The sequence below is a fragment of the Sorex fumeus genome, unplaced genomic scaffold (genome assembly GCF_029834395.1).
Source record: "Sorex fumeus unplaced genomic scaffold, SorFum_2.1 ptg000093l, whole genome shotgun sequence".
Classification (NCBI taxonomy): Eukaryota; Metazoa; Chordata; class Mammalia; order Eulipotyphla; family Soricidae; genus Sorex; species Sorex fumeus.
Genome location: NW_026606150.1, coordinates 4,930,268 through 4,952,236, shown reverse-complemented (window position 1 = coordinate 4,952,236; position 21,969 = coordinate 4,930,268). Strand labels below are relative to the sequence as shown.

At 56.3% G+C, this 21,969-nt stretch overlaps 2 protein-coding genes across 2 annotated transcripts in view; both read left to right on the top strand.

Moving 5' to 3' along the window:
- Window positions 1–12,017, top strand: part of RNASEH2C (ribonuclease H2 subunit C) — a 36,352-nt gene extending 24,335 nt beyond the window's left edge. Inside the window, exon 4 of the mRNA XM_056132050.1 lies at window positions 11,992–12,017. Coding sequence (XP_055988025.1) covers window positions 11,992–11,997 — 6 coding nt within the window. The 3' untranslated portion in view covers window positions 11,998–12,017. The remainder of the gene's footprint in view (window positions 1–11,991) is intronic.
- On the top strand, window positions 11,342–19,979 carry RELA (RELA proto-oncogene, NF-kB subunit). The gene is given in 12 exon segments (XM_056132036.1): window positions 11,342–11,509; window positions 11,992–12,018; window positions 12,114–12,265; window positions 12,388–12,536; window positions 13,695–13,786; window positions 14,096–14,227; window positions 14,959–15,063; window positions 15,219–15,431; window positions 17,644–17,724; window positions 17,812–17,886; window positions 18,640–18,824; window positions 18,826–19,979. Coding segments are annotated over 12 exon segments (1,662 nt in total). The 5' UTR covers window positions 11,342–11,502; the 3' UTR covers window positions 19,270–19,979.
- The last annotated feature ends 1,990 nt before the right edge of the window (window positions 19,980–21,969 follow it).

Here is a 21,969-nt window from a genome sequence, read left to right as displayed (position 1 = left end):
CTAGCCCTGAAATTTTAGAAAGTGCCACATTCGAGGCTCTTTCAGGGCCAGGATAATGAGACCCATCATTGTTACTGGTTTTTGGCATATTGAATACGACATGGGGAGTTTGCCAGGCTCTGCCGTGCAGGCAGGATACTTTCAGTGGCCTGCCAGGTTCTCCAGAATAAGATATATATATATATATATATATATATATATACACACACATATATTTAAATTTAAAAAGGGTTGGAGAGATAGGACAGAGGTGAGGTACTTGCCTTGCACGCGGCTGACCCAGGTTCTATGCCTGGCATCTCCCATGGTCCCGCATGCATCATAAGGAGTAATTCCTGAGGGCAGAGCCAGGAGGAACCCCTGAGCACTGCTGGGTGTGATCCCCACCCCCGCCCCCCAAAAAGACTGAAATTACTGGCCAGAGGGTGACTGGAGGTTTAACGTGGAATAGACTGAGCAGTCCCCTGAGCAGATACGCCAGTTCACGCTCTCCCTGGACAGCGACCACGGCACTCTCGTTAACTGTTAGACGTTGGATGGCTCATTCGAAGATGGGTGAAGGGCAGTGGGAGTGGGGTCACACTGGACAGTGTTCAGGACTTGGTCCCAGTGTGCCAGGGAGCCAGGGAGCCAGATACAGAGCTGGGCCTTGACCAGGATCGACCACATGTCAAGCCGTCAGTGTCCCTTGTAGCTTCTCTCAAGCCCTGTGAAATGGAATGTCCTTACACTCTAGCAAGACTTTTCTTTCTTTTTTGAAGTTTTGGGGAGGTTTTTAGGAAGGGGAAGGAGGGAGAGAGAGTAATGCACTCAAGAGAGAACCCTGGTTTCTCCAAGGATGGAGAGAGCCCCTGACACACACCCCGGGATTAGATAGGACAGTAAACATCTCAAGAGGTGACACATACACTCGGGCACCGCGTGTGCTCGGCCACGTGGGCACAAGCAGCACATGGGCTCGAGCAGCAGATATGCCTCTTGCAAGGCTTTTGGCAGAAGTCTTTCCCCATCATTTTGGACCATGTATTTGCATATCTTTTGGAAGTGTCTGTTCAAATCTTTTGCTAAACTCTTACTGTTCCTATGGTCTGGAGCGATAGCATAGTGGGTAGGGCATTTGCCTGGCACGCGGCCAACCCTGCCGACCCAGGTTCGATTCCTCCGCCCGTCTCAGAGAGCCCGGCAAGCTACCGAGAGTAACTCGCCCGCATGGCAAAGCCTGGCAAGCTACTCGTGACGTATTCGATATGCCAAACACAGTATCAAGTCTCAAAATGGAGATGTTACTGGGCCCGCTGGAGCAAATTGATGAACAACGGGAGGATAGTGTTTGTGTTTGTAGGAGTTAAAACAACAAACAAAAAAACTATGGAGCCATAGAAATAGTTCAACAGGCGAGAGCGCGTGCTCAGCAAATGGGCAGCACCAGCTCAATGGTCCCTGGCACCCAGCGGCACCCCAAGTCCAAGCCAGGGGCAGCGTCCCAAGCACTGCTAGATGAAACAGAAAATAGGGGCCGGAGCGATAGTACAGCTGAGTACTTGCTTTGCACGTGGCCGACCCCGGTTCGGTCCCCAGCATCCCCTTGGGCCCCCAAGTGTGAGTTTCCAAGAGAAAGGTGCGTGGGATGCACAGGGGACTCCAGCATTCAGTGGCTGAGAATCATCTTCCCAGGCCGGAGGATGGAGATGCGCAGCGAAGGACCAGGGAACCAGAGAAACGGCCCCAGGCCCCACACTGCTCACAGTTGATTTATTTCTCCTCCCCGGCTAGTCTGATCTCTAGCCCCTTACAGCGGCGTAATCGCAGTCCTCGTTTTGGTTGTAGTCCCAGTCATCATAGCTCCATCATCCTAGTCTCCTAGTCTAGACCTCAAAGCCCTCTCTTTCCTGCTATCTTCTTCCTCGTCTCTTCGTAGTCTCATAGTCCTCTACTTCCAACCATCGTGTCATCTAGTCCTTCTAGTCCTCAAAGTCCCAAAGTCACCATTCTCCTCCTGTAGCCTTCACTGTCTAGTCGTGGACGTTCTAGTCGCCTCTTACCCCTTACAGCACAGTTATATAGAAATCATGAGGGGTGGGGGTACAGAAAGGTGGGATTGAACATTGTCATAACAACAAACAGATACAAAGCCACTCCTTCAGGAGATTCACTCAAGGACAAAATCTCATCTGAGGGCTCAGCACTCCGGATTACTAGGAGATCCGCTCAAGGTGGGATTCCATCCAGGGTGTATTGCTTTCTCCTTTCCTCAGCTAGTAATCCATTTAAACAATCATAGTAGGGACTGGAGCAATAGCACAGTGGGTAGGGCGTTTGCCTTGCATGCGGCCAGCCCAGGTTCGATTCCCAGGTTCGATTCCCAGCATCCCATATGGTCCCATGAGCACTTCCAGGAGTAATTTCTGAGTGCAGAGCCAGGAGTGACCCCTAAGCATTGCTAGGTGTGACCCAAAATAGAAACAAAAACAAAGAAAAAAATCATAGTAAATTTACTTCTTATAATATTTCTAGTCATTTTGTATGAACACACTGAGAGATATAATTTGTTTGCTTGTTTGTTTGTTTGTTTTTTGGGTCACACCTGGCAATGCTCAGGCGTCACTCCTGGCTCTGCACTCAGAGATTACTTCTGGCGGTGCTCGGGGAACCATAAAGGATGCTTGGGACCAAACCTGGGTCAGCTGTGTGCAAGGTAAACACTCTACCTGCTGTATTATCACTCCAGCCCTGAGAAATATATTAAGTTTAAAGGTTGGCTCTTCCTGGGGACATCTCACTATATATTCCAGACCACAGTCCTTAGGCCAGGTTAATCTTTCCTAACCCCAGCAGGGTCCTTATTCAGTTACTTTTTTTTGGATCATGACAGGGTTTGCCCATGACCATGCTCTTAACTTATAGTTAAGTATTATAGCACTTTAGCCCAAACCATTTTGATGCCAGGGTAGCTCACACCTTGCCCTGGATCCATCCAGTCCCTCGTCGGGACCCTGCTTTTGGAATGCTAGGAACTAAGGGCAACTGAGGCTTAAGTCGAGTAAATATGAATGCCCAGGAGTAAATATTATTTTGGAGTCAATTAGCTCTCATGTTACAAAGCATAGCATGAACTGTCTTCCTGTGTCTATCCAAAAAGGACATTGCTAAGTAAACCATGCAAAATGACATAAAGGAAAGAGAAAAACAATATAGGACTATTAGTGCTTGATGGAATTGGGTGTGCCTCAGTTGCACTGTTGTGGGAGTGGCTCAATGAACCTTAAGCTCCCAGTGGGAAGAGCAAGGACAACCCAATATTATCTAACACCTGAGCACTGCCAGGAGTGATTCCTGAGTGAAGAGCCAGGAGTAACCCCTGAGCATCGCCAGGTGTGACCCCCAACCAACCCAAATATATATATATATACAAATATATATATATACACACACATATATGTATGTATATATGTATATATATATAAATCAATCTATTTGGGATACGGGCTGGAGCGATAGCACAGCGGCAGGGCATTTGCCTTGCGCGCAGCCAGCCCAGCCGAGCCGGGTTCGATTCTTCCACCCCTCTCAAAGAGCCCGGTAAGCTACTGAGAGTATCTCGCTGCACTGCAAAACCTGGCAAGCTACCCGTGACGTATTCAATATGCCAAACACAGTAACAACAAGTCTCAAAAAAAATGGAGACGTTACTGGGACCGCTCAAGCAAATCAATGAACAACGGGAGGACAGACATACAGACATTTGGGATACAATACTTTCTCAGCTATATGTACCACAACAATATTGTTATTGTCACATGTGGACCCCAAACAAAAACAATGAGATCTACTGGATAAACTGAGATAAACTGGAAAAGTTGCAGGAGCCAGCCCCAGGGGGGAGCTCAAAAGGCCAGGTGCACTCTATGCTGAGGACCTGGGTTCACCCTCAGTATTACATGGTCCCCTGAGCACCCCCAGGGAGCAGTATCAGAGCACAGAGCCAGGAGTAGTGCCAAGCAAGAGGTGTAACCCCCAAATTCAAACCTCACCTCCTCACCAATAAAACAGGTAAAATGAAACAATTGCTTTAAAATACTCCATCACTCGGGGCTGTTGATAGCACAGCGGGTAGGGCGTTTGCCTTGCATGCAGCTGACCCGGGTTCAATTCCCAGCATCCCATATGGTCCCCTGAGCACCGCCAGGAGTGATTCCTGAGTGCAAAGCCAGGAGTAACCCCTGTGCATCGCCGGCTGTGACCCAAAAAGCAAAAAAAAAAAAAATACTCCATCACTCTCCCCACCCACAGTGGAGACATGAAATAAAAATACAAAATTGATAATTCAGGAAAAAGATGGGTATATGAGACAGTATCTGTGCCATCTCTGTGATATGGGATGCTTGAAGATGTTGGTAATGAGGGCCTGAGAGACAGGCCTTGCCCATAGCCAACTTGGTTCAAACTCTGGTACTCCATATGGTCGCCCAGGCCTGCAGGAGTAATCTCTGAGCACTGCCAGCTATAGCCCAAAACCAAACAAAGATGTTTTTAATGAAAAGGCTAAAATTCATAAATTCAGTCCCCCTAGGGGAAAATATGAACCATGGGCAATTTACGGGTACATTTTATCAGACATTCACTAATAAAATAACTTACACAAAAGGAATGTGGGCTCCTCCAGAGAATCAAACAAGGAGGACTTTCCTCAAACCATTCTGTCAAAGTACAGTGGGAAAGGTTTTTGTCTTGAATGCAGCGGACCTGGGTTTATTTATTTATGCTTTTTGGGTTACACCTGGCGATGCACAGGGGTCACTCCTGGCTCTGCACTTAGGAGTTAGTCCTGGCGGTGCTCAGGGGACCATATGGGTCGCTGGGAATCGAACCCGGGTTGGCCGCGTGCAAGGCAAACGCCCTACCCGCTGTGTTATTGCTCCAGTCCCTGACCTGGGTTTAATCCCTGGCAGTGTGCAGGGGACCCTGTGTAATGCTGATGATTGAACCCGGGTCCTCTGCATACAAGACAATGTCCTACCCACTACACCATCACTATGGCCCCAGGTTTTTGCTTAAAAACTGTGGCAACATTTTCAGAACACTATTCTGACCATTTAAATAGTTTCTAACAGGCAGGTCCAGTGGTTTTAAAATCTTTTCTTTTTTTGAGGGGTCACACCCAGTGATGCTCAGGGGTTACTCCTAGCTCTGCTACTCAGAAATTACTCCTGGCGGTACTTGGGGGACCATATGGGATGCTGGGGATCGAACCCAGGTCGGTCGCGGGCAAGGCAAATGCCCTACCCACTATACTGTTGCTCCGGCCCTCTCAAAATATTTTCATCAACCCAAACATAAACTCCATCCTCTTTAAACACAAACTCCGGATCCCAGAACAGAATATGAACATAAACTCCCCATCCTGTCCCAGCCCTTGGTCATCATCATACTCTGTGTCTCTGTGAACTGAGTCAGTGTAGTACCTTCTGGAAGTAGAAACAGACTTTTTCTTTGGTCTCTGTCCAATGTCACTTGGCACAGCGGCTTTTAATTTTAATCTTTTCAGTTTTTTGGATTTTTGGGTCACACCCAGCAGTGCTCAGGGCTTACTCCTGGCTAAGCACTCAATCCTGACAGTGCTCAGGCGACCCTAGGGGTGCCAGGGATCAAATCCAGAGGTCGGCCACGTGCAGGGCAAAGCCCTAACCCCTGTACTCTTGCTCCAGACCCTCTTATTTTTTTTCTGTTTGCTTGTTTGGGGCCACACTTAGCGGTGCTCAGAGGTAACGCCAGAACTCTTATCTGGGGCCAGGGATCAAGCCCTGTTGGCTGTGTCCGAGCAAGCGCCCTGACCTCTGTGCTGCTTCTCCAGGACTGGGATTCTCTCCTAACAATAGTTCAGAGCCAGGACCTGGCATTGCTGAACTCAAAGCTACTTGAGCTTGCAGGAGCCAGGGGTCACCACAGGGCCATCCCGTTAGAGCCCAGGGACCCCCCCTGGGCTATACCATGTGGTGCTGGGGACCTAAATTAGGTCCTTGCATTTGCAAGTCATGCACCCCTAACTTCTGAATCTTCTCCCCAGCCCTTTGTTTTGTTTGGGGGCCATATCCAGTGGTGCTTAGGGGTTCTTCCTGGCATTGCTTGGGGGAGCATGCAGTGCCGGGGCCGAATCCAGGGCTCCTGCATGCAAATCAGGCCCTCCAGCCCTTTGAGCTATCTCTCAGCCCCCCTACCCCCACCCCCATTACCATTGTGCTGGTTCCCCGGGGCCTCACCGTATTACATATACAGCGATTCATTTTCTCTGCATCCTTACCAACATGACCAACATGTGCTGTTTCGCTCTTCTGATAGAAGCCAGCCTAATAGTGTGAAGTGATGAGTCATTGTGATTTATTTGCATTTCTTGAAAGTTAACGTGTTGAGTATCTTTTCGTGTGTGTGTGTGTGTGTGTGTGTGTGTGTATGTGTGTGTGTGTGTTGGACACGCCCGGTGATCCTCCGAGATACTTCTGACTCTGTGCTCAGGAATTATTCCTGGCAGGGGGAGACCATATTGGGAGCCTGGGATTGAACCTACGTCAGCCGCATGCAAGGCAAGAAGAGCCTTTGTACTATGTCTCTTATGTCTCTGGTCTATATCATGTCTTGGGTGGCCATTTTATATCTTCTTTGGAGAAAAGTCTATTCAAGTTCACTGTGCAGGGGAGAGAGAGAGAGAGAGAGAGAGGAGGGAAGGAGGGAGAGGAGAGAGAGGGGGAGAAAGAGAGAGAAGAGAGCTGAGCACATGCTTTGTGTGCAGGAGGTCCAGGTTCGATCTCTTGCACCCCATGATCCCTCAAGTACAGCTAAGAGCAACTTTTAAAGCACTGAGCTGCGAATAATCCCTGCGGATAGCAGTGTGGCCTAAAAACTACACACCCGGGCCTGGGGTGATAGTACAATGGGAAGGGCGTTTGCCTTGCATGTGTCCGACCCGAATTCAATCCCTGGCATCCCATATGGTCCCCCGAGCACCGCCAGGAGTGATTCCTGAGCGCAGAGCCAGGAGTAACCCCTGAGCATCGCTGGGTGTGATCCAAAAAACAAAAACAAAACAAAACAACTGCAACACCCAAATTCCATCAACTCTATTGTTAATTTTTCAGTTGAGTCATTTGGTATTGTTGTGCCAAATTTTAGGAGGTTATTATTATTATTTTGAGTATCAGTTTTATCGGTTATGTGATTTGTAAAGGGTAAAGGTAAAGGCCCTCCCGTTGATCGTCGATTTGCTCGAGAGGGCCCAGTAACGTCTCCATTGGAGACTTTGTTGTTTCTGTGTCTGGCATATCCAATACGCCACGGGGAGCTTGCCAGGCCCTGCCGTGCGGGCGAGATACTCTCGGTAGCTTGCCGGGCTCTCCGAGAGGGGCGGAGGAATCGAACTCAGGTCGACCATTGTTGGCTGCGTACAAGGCAAATGCCCTACCGCTATGCTATCGCTCCATAATACTTAATACTTTAATTTTATGAATTGATTTTTGTCTCATTGATAGTGACTTTTGCTGCAAAAAATACTTTCATTTGGATCAAGTTCACTTTCTTCTTTTGTTCCCTATGCTTTTATCAGAAAATTATATTCAAGAAATCATTGTTAAGCCTACAATCTCAAAGGTTTTCCCTGTGTTTTCTTTTATACATTTACCAATTCGGCACTTTAAGTCTTCAGCGGGCTGCAGGTCCAGGACAGTGGGTAAGTGGGTAAGGTACTTGCCTTGCATGTGCCCAAGCCTGGTTTGGTCCCAGGCCCTGCTAGGTGGAAGCAGAAGGTGGAGCACTAGGTGAATTTGGTGGGTCACTTCAATCTCGCCCACGGACCCGGGTAGCCAATCAGAATAGATAATGGGATGTCTGGGGGTGGGACTTGACAGCAGATAAAAGGAAGCCCCTGCCGCCTTGCTCTGACCATTTCTCTTCCCAGACTGGCATCTCCCTCTCTCTGCAGACTGCAGGATCCACTAGGGATGTGCTTCCGTGCAAAGGGCTGAGGATAGGCAGCACCATAGACCCAGACAGGAGCAGAATACAGGCAATGCCTGGAGGGCCAGGAAAACTCCCATTTAAAAAAGCTCCAATTTGGGGCCTGGAGCCATAGCACAGCGGGGGAGGGCATTTGCCTTGTACGCAGCTAACCTGGGTTCAATTTCCGGCACCCCATATGGTCCTGCCAGGAATGAGCACAGAGCCACGAGTGACCCCTGAGCATTGATGGGTGTGGCCCCAAAACTAAAATAATAAATAAATAAAATAAAAAGCTCCGATTCAGGAAACACCCAGGAAAGCTCAGATTTAAGCAGGGCTCTGATGCCCAGGAGTGGCATCCATGCACACGTGGTTGTGGTCAGACTAGGAAATAGGGGACAGGAGACAGGAACTGCTGGGGTGGGAGGCCCAGCGACAGGTGCGGAGCAGAGCTGTGGTGGAAGACTGAGGACACGGTTAGAGAGCGAGGCGGAGACAGGCTCTTGTCGGTCACAGGAGGTGAGGAGGTGAGTAGCTTGTGTGGAACTAGACGAGGAGGTCACGCGTGGGACAGGCAATGCCAGGGACAGGACTGGTGACGTTCACGGGTAAAGGTGACGTTTGGGGAGAAACCCAGATGCACCTACTTTAACTCTACAATAAACTCTGACTTTTTTCTGACTTTTGGGCTGGAGCGATAGCACAACGGTAGGGCATTTGCCTTGCACGCGGGCAATACAGCCAACCCAAGTTCGATTCCTCTGCCCCTCTTGGAGAGCCCGGCAAGCTACTGAGAGTACCTCACCCGCACGGCAAAGCCTGGCAAGCTGCCCGTGATGTATTCGATATGCCAAACACAGTAACAACAAGTCTCACAATGGAGATGTTACAGGGCCTGCTCGAGCAAATCGATGCTTTTTGAGTCACACCCGGCGATGCACAGGGGTTACTCCTGGCTCTGCACTCAGGAGTTACTCCTGGCGGTGCTCAGGGGACCATATGGGATGCTGGGAATCGAACCCGGGTCAGCCGTGTGCAAGGCAAATGCCCTCCCCACTGTGCTATCGCTTCAGCCCCTAAGCTCTGACTTTTAATTTTCTGAGTTTGGTTTGCAAATCTTTCATACAATTCTCAAGAACCCACCGGCACCGAAGATTTGCTTTTGCACCAACAGCACCGAGTGTGGTCCCTTGAGCACTGCCAAGGAGTGATCCCTGAGCACAGCCGGATGTGGCCCAAAAGCAAACAAACAAAAAAAATCAAACACGTTTAAATTTGGCTGCAGGGGTGGCTCAGCGAAGGCACTTGCCTTGCCTCTGGGCTCAATTCCCAGTACCACACTCAAAAACGGGAAAAAATAAAACACACCAAAAATAAGTTTAAATTCATGCACGCACACAGCTATTTTTAAATGCTTATTGCTTAGTTATTTTGGAAATTGGTAAGGGACATTCTTTACCTTTAAGTCCTTTATAGGTATATATGCCCAAGAAGATTCGAGAGAAACGAGAATGTTCTACTTTTTTTTTTTTCTGTTTTTGGGCCACACCTGGAGGTGCTCAGGACTTCTGGCTGTGCTCAGGGATCACTCCTGGCGGGGTCCAGGGTATCCGATGAGGGTCTGGGTATCACACGTGAGAGGTCATGTGTCCGACCCCCTGTACTATATCACCCTCAAGTCTGTTCCTTCCGTTTATAATATCAAAATGCCAGAAATTCTAATGGTCATCCTTGAGATAAACAAAAAGGGATGTGTTTACACCACAATGAATAGTTGACCACACAGTGAAAAGTGAATGAACTCTGAAACAAAGCAGAAACAAAGGGTGAGATAAAGGAAAGAGAGCAAAAGGGAAGGCCCTGCCACAGAGGCAGGGTGGGGTGGGGGGGGTAGCGTGGGGGGTGGGAGGGATACTGGGATCAGTGGTGGTAGAGAACGGGCACTGGTGGAGGGATGGGTACTCGATCATTGTATAACTGAAACCCGAAAGCTCGAAAGTTTGTTAAGTCCACAACTGTACCTCATGGTGTTTCACGAATTAAAAAAAAAAAAAAGTGAGAAAAAAATAATAAAGGGAGTAATACAAAAACCATGAAAAAAAATGAAAAGCTTCATAGAAATTCACAACTCAATCATGTTTTGTGTGGGCATGCCTGAGTAAATGTGTCCCTACTTAAATAATAAAGTCAAGGAATTAACAACTACAGACTTGGGGAGGGGGCTCTGGATGGGATGATAAAGTGAACAGGTGCAAAACCGGCAGATGTGAGGGCCGGCAGGGTCTGGAGGGTCCCGTAATGCTTGCAAAACCCAGTGAACTTGTTGGACTCATTTCGAAGTTACAAACATGTACGGATTTTAAAAACAAGGTCAGACAAGGATCGATGACGATTCTGAGTCATTAACCAAAGTTCATCACTGATCCCCGGCACGACCTGCAGCGGGCAGCGCTTGAAAGTACCGATTTTTCGCGTCGGGCCAGGCGCAGCGAGAAAGCAGCGCGTGGGAGGTGATTGTTTTCACTTTTCTCTTCCTGTTTTCTTCAGAGCCTGGGAAAATAAGTCAGAATTTCCAATCTTTTCCAATTCCCACATGATTCCCTCATTTAGACCTAAATTAGAAACTAAAAAGTCTTTCTCCAGCTGGCGGGTCTCCTCCTGGGATGCGAATAGGCCTGGGGGCGGGGGAGGGGGTGCGCACCAGACTCTGCCCCTGACGCCCAAGGCCAAGGCCGAGCCTGGAGGGGACCCTCGCCTCGCAGTGGGGGGGGACGGGGGCACATGATTGTTACTTAGCAGAAAGCTCGTCCGGGGGCCGAACCCGGGCCCTGGGGAGTGACTTGGGGGCCCCGGTGGGGGCGGCCAGACGCCGCGGGGGGCCCGGAGCCTCGTGCGCTCCCGAGTCAAGGCTGCGGGGATTTGCGCGGGGCCCCTCCTGCCCCCCGAGGTCCCCGAGTTCGGGGCGCACGGGAACTGAAAGCGCTCGTGGGGCGCGGCCCCCGCGGGGCGCGCAGGAGGCCCGGGCCTTTCCCTGCGCGGGGCGCGCGGCCGCAGGCCTGGCCGGGCTCCAGCCCCCGGCGGGGTGACATCACCAGACTCCTCCGATCGGCGGGAGGGGGGCCCCGAAATCCCCTAAAAACAGAGTGAGTAATCGCGGGCCCGCCCTGCAGGCGGGGCGCGCATCGAGCCGCGAGCCGGGCGCCGGCCACGTCGGGAGCGCATCGAGCCGCGAGCGGCGCGCGGGAGTCCGGCGCGGCGAGCCCCGGCGCGGCCCGGCCCGGCAGCGGCGCGGCGCGGTCCCCGCGGTCCCCGGCCCGGCCCGGCCCGGCGCGAGCGCGGCATCTGCGGCGGCGGCGGCGGCGGCGGCAGGGGCGCAGCGCGCAGGCGCGGCCGGGTTCCCGGCAGTGACGCGGCGGCGGGCGCGCGCCCCGCATTTCCGCCTCTGGCGAATGGCTCGGCTGTAGCGCGCGCCGCGGGCCCCGCTGCGACCCCGGCCCCGCCCCCGGGACCCCGGCCATGGACGGTGAGCGCCCTCCGAGTCCGCCGCGGCCCCCGCGCCCCCCGCCGGCCGCCCCCCGCCGGCGCGCGGGGACCTGCGCAGGGAGCGGCCGGCCCGAGGCCGGCGCGGGGCGGGGCCAGCGTGGAGGGGCCTGACTCAGTTTCCCCCCCACCCGCGGGGGGCCGGACCCAGTGGGCTGCCCCGGCAGGGGTCTGGGAGGTGGGGGGAAGCTCTTGTTTCTGTCGATCTGCCCGAGTTTCCTCGTGAGGGGAGAATGTCTGTGACTCAGTTTCCTCCGGGGGCGGCAGGGAGTGCCCTCCCTTTCTTTTCCGTAGGAACGTAGAAAAAGAAAAACGTGACTCAGTTTCCCTCTCCAGTGGGAGGCAGTTGCCCCCGTGACCCTTAAGGAAACAAGTGTTGCTGCAGGGCCCCGGGCACGGACCCTGACTCAGTTTCCCCGGGGTGGGGCAGTGGGCCTGCGCTAACCCTTGTCTCCTCACTTTCAGACCTAATGCCCCTCATCTATCCTGTGGGTAAGTGCCCGGCAGTCCTCGGGGGTGGGGAGGCACCCTGCCAGGGCCGGGGAGTGGGGGGCCGGGGGCTGACCCGGTGGCCTGTGCCCTTGCAGAGCCGGTGCTGAACCCCTGCCCCTATGTGGAGATCATCGAGCAGCCCAAGCAGCGGGGCATGCGCTTCCGCTACAAGTGCGAGGGCCGCTCTGCAGGCAGCATCCCGGGAGAACGGAGCACGGACACCACCAAGACCCACCCCACCATCAAGGTCAGCGCTGGGCAGGGGCACCGGGCACAGCAAGAGGCAGGCAGAACCCCTGCTGGCTCCTGGCCTCTGCCCGCAGCAGGCCTGGACACGGCCTGAGCCTCTGCTCTCTGTACTTTGGACAGATCAATGGCTACACAGGCCCAGGGACAGTTCGCATCTCCCTGGTCACCAAGGACCCCCCTCACCGGGCTCACCCCCACGAGCTGGTGGGGAAGGACTGTCGCGATGGCTTCTACGAGGCTGAGCTCTCCCCGGACCGCAGTATCCACAGGTGAGCGTGCCAGGGTGCCAGGGAGCCTGGGGGCCAGAGGACCGGCCACCCGCAAGGTGGCCTGTGACCTCCCCTCTGGCTGCAGGACCCAGTTGCTCACTCTTGCTGTGTGCCTGTTCGGCCAGCAGATATATCTTATAGTGATCCAGTCTGATGTCCTTGGGGCCCAAGGGATAGGACAGTTATAGGCCATTTTCCCTGTCCGTGGCTAACCCAGATTTGATCCCCAGCATCCCATACGACCCCGAGCACCGCCAGCAGTGACTACCGAGCTGAGCCAGGAGTAACTTCTGAGCATCACAGGGTGTGACTCAAAAATCAAAATTAACCGAATAATTAACTAGAACCCTGAGCACCCCTGAGACTGACCCTTGAGCGTAGAGTTGGGAGTAACCCCAAGTGCTACAGGTTATCACCCCCAAACCGTCCCCTCCAAAAAACCCCCAAAATCGCTCCAGTCGTGTCCACTCTCTGGAGCAGAGGTGAGTGGCATAGGTCCCGAATCACCCCAGGCCCCCTGTCTGGGAAAGGTCTGTCCCAGGTCACCACAGGTAGACAGAAAGCGAATCATGGAAGCAGTTGTCACCCCTGGGACTCACCCATCATGCGATGGGGTCGCTCAGGCTCTGAGGGAAACCACAAATAGCGGACAGGCTGGTAGTGTGGATTCAACGATGGAATCAGTCCAACGCAGTGTAGAAGCTGAGTGGATGAGGGAGGCAGGGAGGCCAGGCTCGGCCTCTCCCTGCGACTACATGAAGGCTGAGAAAGAGCAGGGGCCAGCATAGAACATTCCAGGCAGAATGCGCACATACCGAGGCTGCAGTGGGATGAGCATGATGTGTCTGGAGAGCTCAGAAGGGGCCCGAGAGAGAGTACAGCAGGGAGGGTGTTTGCCTTCCACGCGGCCGACCCGGGTTCGATCCCTGGCACCCCAACAGGGTCCCTCAAGCCCTGCCAGGAGTCATTTCTGATTGTAGAGCCAGTAGCATCACCGGGTGTGGGCCCCAAACCAAAAATCTACAACGAGAGGCACAGCAGGCCCTCCGGCTGGGGTGGGGAGCAGACAGAATAGGGGATGAATGGGACAGGGGAGAAATGGGAGAGGAAGGCAAGGGGGTGCGGACCGGTGAGGGGCTGACGCCTGGAGGAACTCAGCTTCCAGAACCTGGGGATCCAGTGCGTGAAGAAGCGGGACCTGGAACAGGCCATCAGCCAGCGCATCCGGACCGACAACAACCCCTTCCAAGGTGAGGGGCTGCCCGCGACCCCCTGCCCCTGTCAGCCTCCCTCACACCCCCCTGTCCTGCCTCTTCCTCGCTGCCACGGCTTGCGGGGTTGGCTGCACTCTCGCTGTCCTTGGAGTACTCGTGGGGAAACTGAGGCCCAGAGAGGGGAACTGCACATCCAGGGCCACTGGTGGAGTCAGTGTGGCGTCTCGAACCATCTCTTCCTCCTTTTTCACACGCCCCCAAGCAGCTCTGCTAGCCCCGCGCGTCCTGCCCTGACCTCTCCGTGTGCCCTGCATCCCCCGCTGACGCCCTTTCTCCCACCCGCAGTTCCCATCGAGGACCAACGCGGGGACTATGACCTGAACGCCGTGCGGCTCTGCTTCCAGGTCACCGTGCGTGACGAGGCCGGCAGGCCACTCCGCCTGCCCCCCGTCCTGTCCCATCCCATCTTTGACAACCGTGAGTCGCCAGGAGCAGCCAGTAGGGTGGCGGGGGGAGGGACTGGGAGGGGTGGTCAGCGTGGCTGCGGCCCGGGTCCAGTTTGGTGCTGGCTGTGGACCCAAGGAGGGACGATGCCCAGGTGCCCGGAGGTGGAGCGTCAGCTTGGCAGGGAGACAGGGGACAGGCAGGCGTTGCCAGTGTGGGACGAGAGAACGGGAGACCTGGGGCCAAGGGACCTGGGGACACTCATGGGCAGGACTGTTGCCAGCCACTGAGTCTTTAGCAAAGGAACCAGCTGCAAGAGCAGCAAGAAAAGGTCTGATGGGGGATGGAGCTATAGCACAGTGGGTAGGGCCGACCTGGGTTCGATTCCCAACATCCCATAGGATCCACCAAGCACCGCCAGGAGTAATTCCTGAGCGCATGAGACAGGAGTAACTGCTGTGCATTGCTGGATGTGACCCAAAAAGCAAAAAAAAAGGGGGGGGGGTTGATGGGGGTCGCCACGAAGATGGGGTGACCTTGGGGACTGCTTATGTCAGGTAGACAGAGGCAGGTGGCCAGCAGGGTCCCCACCGAATCGTCATTCCAGGAGTGATGCCCGTGCGTTGTGGGCTCAGCCCGCCGGCTGTGGCAGGGTGTCGTGCGCCCGACGGTTCCTGCAGAAGCAGGTGGCCGTTCGGGACGGGGCAGCAGGACCGGGTTTCTCCTCTGGGGATTCAAGCTTCTCCTTTCACTTACACCCTCAGGTGCCCCCAACACTGCCGAGCTCAAGATTTGCCGAGTGAACCGGAACTCGGGGAGCTGCCTCGGGGGTGACGAGATCTTCCTGCTGTGTGACAAAGTGCAAAAAGGTACCAGGACGCGGGGCTGGACCTGGAGCTGGAGGCAGAGCCGAACTGGCATGTGTCTGGGAGCTGGCACGGACCACTGCCACCTCGGGCCCGCGGGGTGGGCCGGGCAGGGGGCAACTGAGCGCAGCACCCACGCCGCCACCCTTCCCCTGCAGAGGACATTGAGGTGTACTTCACGGGACCGGGCTGGGAGGCCCGAGGCTCCTTCTCCCAAGCCGATGTCCACCGGCAAGTGGCCATCGTGTTCCGGACCCCGCCTTACGCAGACCCCAGCCTGCAGGCCCCCGTCCGCGTCTCCATGCAGCTGCGGCGGCCGTCGGACCGGGAGCTCAGCGAGCCCATGGAGTTCCAGTACCTGCCAGACACAGGTACCCGCGGGGCAGGAGCTTCCGGTTCCTCCACGTCATAGCTATCCCCGTTTCCTGAGCTCACTCCAGGCCCAGCCCTGTGCCCGTGTGCTTGTGCCAGCTTCTCGCAGGGCTCTGAGGAGGTCGGAGGGAGCAGCTAGCTTGTCAGAGGGAGTAACTAGCCTGCCAGGGGCGGCTAAGCAGTGGCCATCTGGTGCGGGCGCCTGTGCCACCTGCTGTGGCTTGTCCCTTGCGCATAGCCTGGGCTTAGGGGACGCACCGGGGTGCCAGCCCCCAGCAGGAACAGCCTTTTGACAAATCCTTGTTGGAAGCTCCTTTGTGCACAGCCTTTCAGAGAGTGTTTGCCACCTTGGAAACTGTCTGACAGGTTTGAAGAGTCACAAGTAATTACCTGAGTGGCCAGTTGGTGCCAAGGCCTGCCTTGTGAACACAAAGACAATGAGATGCATTCCCTGCCCTTTGGAAAGTCACTCACTTGAGGCAGGCGGACCTGCACAACGGGCTTGAAAGCACAGGAGGCCTTGGAGATGGAGGGAGGCCTTGGCGCCGGGAGGGCTGCCTGCAGGAGGTGGCATTTAAGATGGAATGCCTGCCAAGGGTGTGCTAACCCGTGTCCGGCTGGGAGCAGCCCAGCAGGACGCCCAGAACTTGCCCAGCACCTGCTCAGAGCTTCATCCCGGGAACCTTGGGATCCGTGAAAGGTTCTGAGCAGAAAAGTGATGTGAACAGACTGGGGAGCTGACAGTGGAGGCCAAGCGGGAGACCCGGCAGGGAGCTCGTAGGGGTTGTTGCTGGGTGGGCAGCGGTGAGTCCCTGTCTGCCCGCTCTTAGGTGGCTGCCCGAATGGAGCGCCTGTGTCGCCCACACCAGGCCCAGGCCGTCTCAGCCTTGTGGGCAACCTTCCCCCACGGGCTCACCCCAGTACCTGCCCGCTTTTCTCTCCCCTTGACACTCTCACCCCCACGATGTCTCCTCAGCATCTCTGCCCCTCAATCGGGTGTCACCTTTTAGGGAGAAGGAACTTGGGGGCTGGAGCGATAGCACAGCGGGGAGGGCATTTGCCTTGCATGCGGGCGACCCAGGTTCGATTCCCAGCATCCCATATGGTCCCCTGAGCACCGCCAGGAGCCATTCCTGAGTGCAGAGCCAGGAGTAACCCCTGTGCATCACCAGGTGTGACCCAAAAAGCAAAAATAAATAAATAAATAGGGAAAAGGAACTTTGCTTATTCAAGGCCGAATCCCGATGGGGGCCAGAGCAAAAGTAAGATGCTCGTCTTGCACATGGCCAACCTGGGTTCGATTCCCGGCACCCTCTACTGGCCCCCTGAGCTCCGCCAGGGGCCGTCCCTGAGTGCAGAGCCAGGCATAAGCCCTGAGCATTGCTGGGCGTTGCCCCCAAAGGAAAGGCCGAATCCCTAGCGGCTGGCCTGGAGCCTGGTATGTCGGAGGCACGTGGTGATTAGGCGCTGAGTGAGTGCCCGCTCAGAGTGGGCCGAGGAAGAGGGTGAGGGGGATTCCAGGGGTTCTGAGTGTGCCAGGAAGTTCTTGAGGGCTTCAGGGTGGGCATCTGGAGTCACACTCCTGGTGGTGTTGGGCCAGCAGGGCTGGGTGCCTCAGTGCTCCAGCCAGAGGTGCGGAGCCACGGCACCCTGTTGGGGCTCAGGGGCCACTAGGGCTACTTCCATTAGTGCTTGGGGTTGCAGGGCAGTGCTGAGGATCAAATTTGGGTTCTTCCTGGCCCCTGGACTGTCTCCCTGGCTTCCACGACAGGGTAGATGCGGGTGGGAGACAGGAGTGCAGAGAGATGCATGTTTTGGAGATGAGATAATGAGCTTTGCGCTGATGACTCTGGCTCAGGGTTCCTGGGAGCCTTCAGAGGGCTGGATCTGGGGCTGGAGCGATAGCACAGCAGGGAGGGCATTTGCCTTGCACGCGGCCGACCTGGGATCTGATCCCCAGCATCCCAAATGCACCACCAGGAGTAATTCCTGAGTGCAGAGCCAGGTGTGATCCAAAAAGAAAAAAAATAAAGAGCAGAGGACCCGATCTTCAGAGGTCCCAGGGCCCCTGGGAACCGATGGCCTGCATGCCGGCACCTTGAAAGGGGCTCAGAAAAACCTGTCTCGTCACCTTCCTCTGGAGGCACTTAGAGAGCTTTGGCAGGTTCCAGTGAGAAGAGCAAGACTTACCCATTCCCGTTTTGCTCCCAGATGACCGTCACCGGATTGAGGAGAAACGCAAGAGGACATATGAAACCTTCAAGAGCATCATGAAGAAGAGTCCTTTCAATGGTGAGCGAGCGGGAGAACCGGGCCGGACGAGAGGTGGGAGGCAGGAGAGACCTGGGAACCACACAGTGACCCCGCCTTGCCCTGCAGGGCCCACGGACCCCCGGCCTCAGCCCAGGCGCATTGCTGTGCCTACTCGGAGCACACCTGCTGTCCCCAAGCCAGGTAAGGACTTCCTGTTGCCTTACCGGAACTTCCTGTGGGTTAGACATTTTGGGGAGGTCTTGAGCATCCCCAACCCTGAGCGCCTGTGCTGTCCAGCGGGACTGGTAGGCTATGTTGGGCACGCAGGCTAGGGCTCGGGACCCGGAGGCCTGACACAGGAACCCTCCGGGGAGGCCACTGTACCAATTCCACCCCAAACTTGGGGACTTGGGGCCTAGCTGGGGGTACAGAAGTTAAATGTAGAATTTGCCCACAGCTTTTGGTTGAAATTTGGGGCCAGAACAGTAGTACAGCGGGTAGGGCATTTGCCTTCCACGCAGCTGACCTGGGTTCGATACCCGGCATCCCAGATGGTCCCCCCAAGCACCGGGAATGATTCCTGAGTGCAGAGCCTTGAGTAACCTCTGAGCATCGCCGGGTGTAACCCCAAAAAAGCAAAAAAAATCGAAATTGGGGGAACACAAAGCACCCCCACACTGCCATTCTGTGCCCCAGTCCCCCTGCCAGGGGTGCTGGTCCTGGCCCTCTGGAGGGGTTGGTGTTTCGCCTCTCTGAGAGCACCCCTTCCTCCGAGACGGTGGTTGCTTGGGCCGGGGGAAGCTAGAACTGGGCCTGCAGGCTGGGGGCCCGTTGGGAGTGAAAAGAGGGAGCAGGTGCACCCAGCGCCCTCAGCACTAGGGACAGCAACTGGGCCCCCCCCCCCCCCCAACAGGGGAGGTTTGTTCTCACTCCTCCTCTCTGTCTCTCTTCCAGCTCCCCAGCCCTATCCCTTCACGCCACCCCTCAGCACCATCAAGTTTGAGGAGTTTTCCCCCATGGTCTATCCTCCCGGGCAGATGCCAAGCCAGACCTCGGCCTTGGCACCGGCCCCTGCCCCAGTCCTGGCCCAGGCCCCTGCCCCTGCCCCCGCCATGGCCCCAGTGTTGGCCCAGGGCCCCCCCGCCGCCGCCCCCCCCGCTCCTCGTGCCCGGCCTGCCCCCGGCCGCGGCCCCTCCTGCACCCAGGCCCCCCGCGGCTGGGGACGGTGCCCTGTCCGAGGCTCTGCTGCACCTGCAGTTTGACACTGATGAGGACCTGGTGGCCCTGCTCGGCGCTGGCACGGACCCTGCCGTGTTCACCGACCTGGCGTCGGTCGACAACTCCGACTTCCAGCAGCTGCTAAACCAGGGGGTCTCCGCGCCCCCCACCGCGGCTGAGCCCATGCTGATGGAGTACCCTGAATCCATCACCCGCCTGGTAACAGGGTCCCAGAGGCCCCCCGACCCAGCTCCTGCCCCTCTGGGGGCTTCTGGGCTGCCCAATGGGCTCCTGCCAGGGGACGAAGACTTCTCCTCCATCGCGGACATGGACTTCTCAGCCCTCCTGAGTCAGATCAGCTCCTAAGCGGGTGGCACTGGCCCTGCCCAGAGCCCTCCCCGAGCAAGCACTTAACGATTCCAGGGGGCGGGGGGTGCCCCAGTTCCTCCTAATTTGTGTTTGATGTCTTCCTAGGGCGGGCAGGGGGAGCATTTTGTTCTTCTATCGGCAGTGTCTTATCTTTTTGGAGGTGCTTTAAGAGGAAGCATTAACTTCCCCAGAAGGCAGGGAGCTGACGGCCCCTTGCTCTGTAGGGATTCTGGGCACCCCACCCCATCCTCCAGCATCCGGCATTCTTCTGAAAAGTGGGGTAGCTGGAGGCACGGTCTAGTAGGTCACGCAGCCTTATTACCACGTGTCTTCTTCAAGTCATGAGTTGACTGTCACCTTGCACCCCAGCAGTGCCTGTTCCCTCCCTCTGCGGCACTGGCATCGTCCTCGTGCCCAGCACCAGCACTGACATCCCGCCTGTCCTTTCTTGCTCTACTGTGCCTGAGGGAACCTGGAGGACCGCGCTGGCCCCTACAGCATCTGGAGGGGTTTGGTCCGACACACCCCTTTTCCCTCTTCTCAAGTGCCTTAAAGTTAGAGCGAGTTTTGGGGTGAGTTGGGGGGCAGGCTAGCAGCTCCGCAGTTGAGAAGTACGGTTTTTACCGAAGATTCAAAGCAGTTGGACTCTTGCTCTTTTCACTCTGAACTAATAAACTTGTTGCCAAGCTGGCCAGATTTCTCTTTCAGCAGCCCCCAATACACTCTTCTCGGTCCCGCCGCACTGGACCTGTGATGACACTTGAGTCTTTACTCAGGACGACCTTGGGATACCCTTACTGTCCAGTGGATGGAAGCTGGCAGCTCAGGTGTGAGTGGAGGGGGGTTCCAGTGCCCAGCAGATCAATCTGCATAGGAGAAGACTTGGTGGTGTCTGCATTAACTTCCCGTTTTAGAACAGAGGATGTGGACTTGTGGAGCTGGCCTGTGTCAGCTGGTAAATGATGTTGGGAGATTATGTTACGTCGGGCAGGTTCCAGAAGTATTTAAGGGGTTTGAATTTAACATCTTGGATGGCCAAGAAGAGGTGCCTCTGTCGGGGAAGGGGAAATGGCAGAACTACGCCTGCCCCACCTATGCGTTGATACCCTGTTCTGCAAAGACCCAAGAAATCCTGGGTTTGCAGCCACGGGAAGATTATAAACAAAGGCCACGCTCAACCTTAAGTGTTAGGTTTGGACACACTTCCGGCTTGGTGCGACGCACGCGCAGTACAGTGCTTCTAGCAAAGCGGGGCACGGGCCTCTGGGGCGCGCATGTGCACGCGGCGCTCTGGGGCCGCGAGGGCGGGTTAGGCGCCTGAGGAACCCTCAGTTCTGAGACCGATGGCCATTTCGTGCCGGGTTGTGCAATTCTGGGAGGAGGCTGACGGCAGAGAAAAGCAGCTCCGCAGGGGGCGTGCTGCCAAAGGTATCCCGGAGCGGGTCAACGGTCTGCCAGCGAAAATGCCAGCACCCGGCGCGAGGTGGGGGAGGCAGAAAACCTCCGGAGCGTGTTCCAGCCCGGCGGCACGGGGCGGGGCCACGCCCAAAGCCGCGAGGATGAACCACTCAAGGGCTGCGGGAGTGACGGGGTGGGGGCGGGATGAGACAGGCAGGGGCCACGCCCACAGCCGCGAGAGCCAACCAGAGGCGCCTGGGGGCGGGGCGGGCCTGGGCCACTCCCAGAGCTGCGAGGGCCAGCCAGGGGTGGGGTGTAGGCGGGACGGGACGCACCGGGGCCACGCCCAGAGCCGCGAGGGCCAACCAGCCAGGGGCGGGGTGTGGGCGGGGCGGGACGCGCCGGGGCCACGCCCAGGGCCGCGAAGGCCAACCAGCCAGGGGCGGGGATGTGGGCGGGGCGGGACGCACCGGGGCCACGCCCAGGGCCGCGAGGGCCAACCAGCCAGGGGCGGGGGTGTGGGCTGGGCGGGACGCGCCGGGGCCACGCCCAGTGTCGCGAGGACCAACCAGCCAGGGGCGGGGATGTGGGCGGGGCGGGATGCGCCGGGGCCAACCAGGCAGGGGCGCCTGGAGGGGCGGGCAGTGTGGGCCGGGCGAAGGCGGGGCCTGCTGGGTGAAGGGGCGTCTCCTCCCAGCCGGCAGGTGGAGGGCAGTGCCCAACGTGTTCCACCTGGGAATGGTGCCGGGTTGAGTCCATATCCTCCCGCCTGGCCGCCCCGTCTTTCTGGGCTTTCCCAGTGTCCTGAGGTGGCCTTCCGCGATCCCCGGAAGCTTCTGTCACGGTCCTTCCCACAGTCCCCGAGTGACCTCTTGGTGCTGATGGCAAACAGCCCCAGTACTTGTCTCTGCGCAGAAGCTCCACTCAGCGGACACCCCACTCTGACATGCCTCGGGCCTTTCAAAGAACCCAGATGACTCCAGCCGACCTGACCTGCCCCTCTCCCACCCTCCCTCCAATGGGGGGGCTCTTCTCCCCTCGCAACCCACGCTTCACGTCAGGTGTAGGCGAGTTGGGTCACTTCTCCATCACCCCTGCTCTCCCCTAGTTTCAACTCCTGCTTGGAGGCCCGGCAGCCCTGACCTCACTCCCTCTGATCATCGGCGTGTGACCAGATCTCCGTTTTCTGCAGGCACACCCAGAGCGTGACTGGCAAGAGTCCATACCAGGAAACTGCGTTGGGAGCTGTTCGTCCAGAATCCTTAGGGCACCTTCACTGCCCTTTCTGATTCTGCTGTG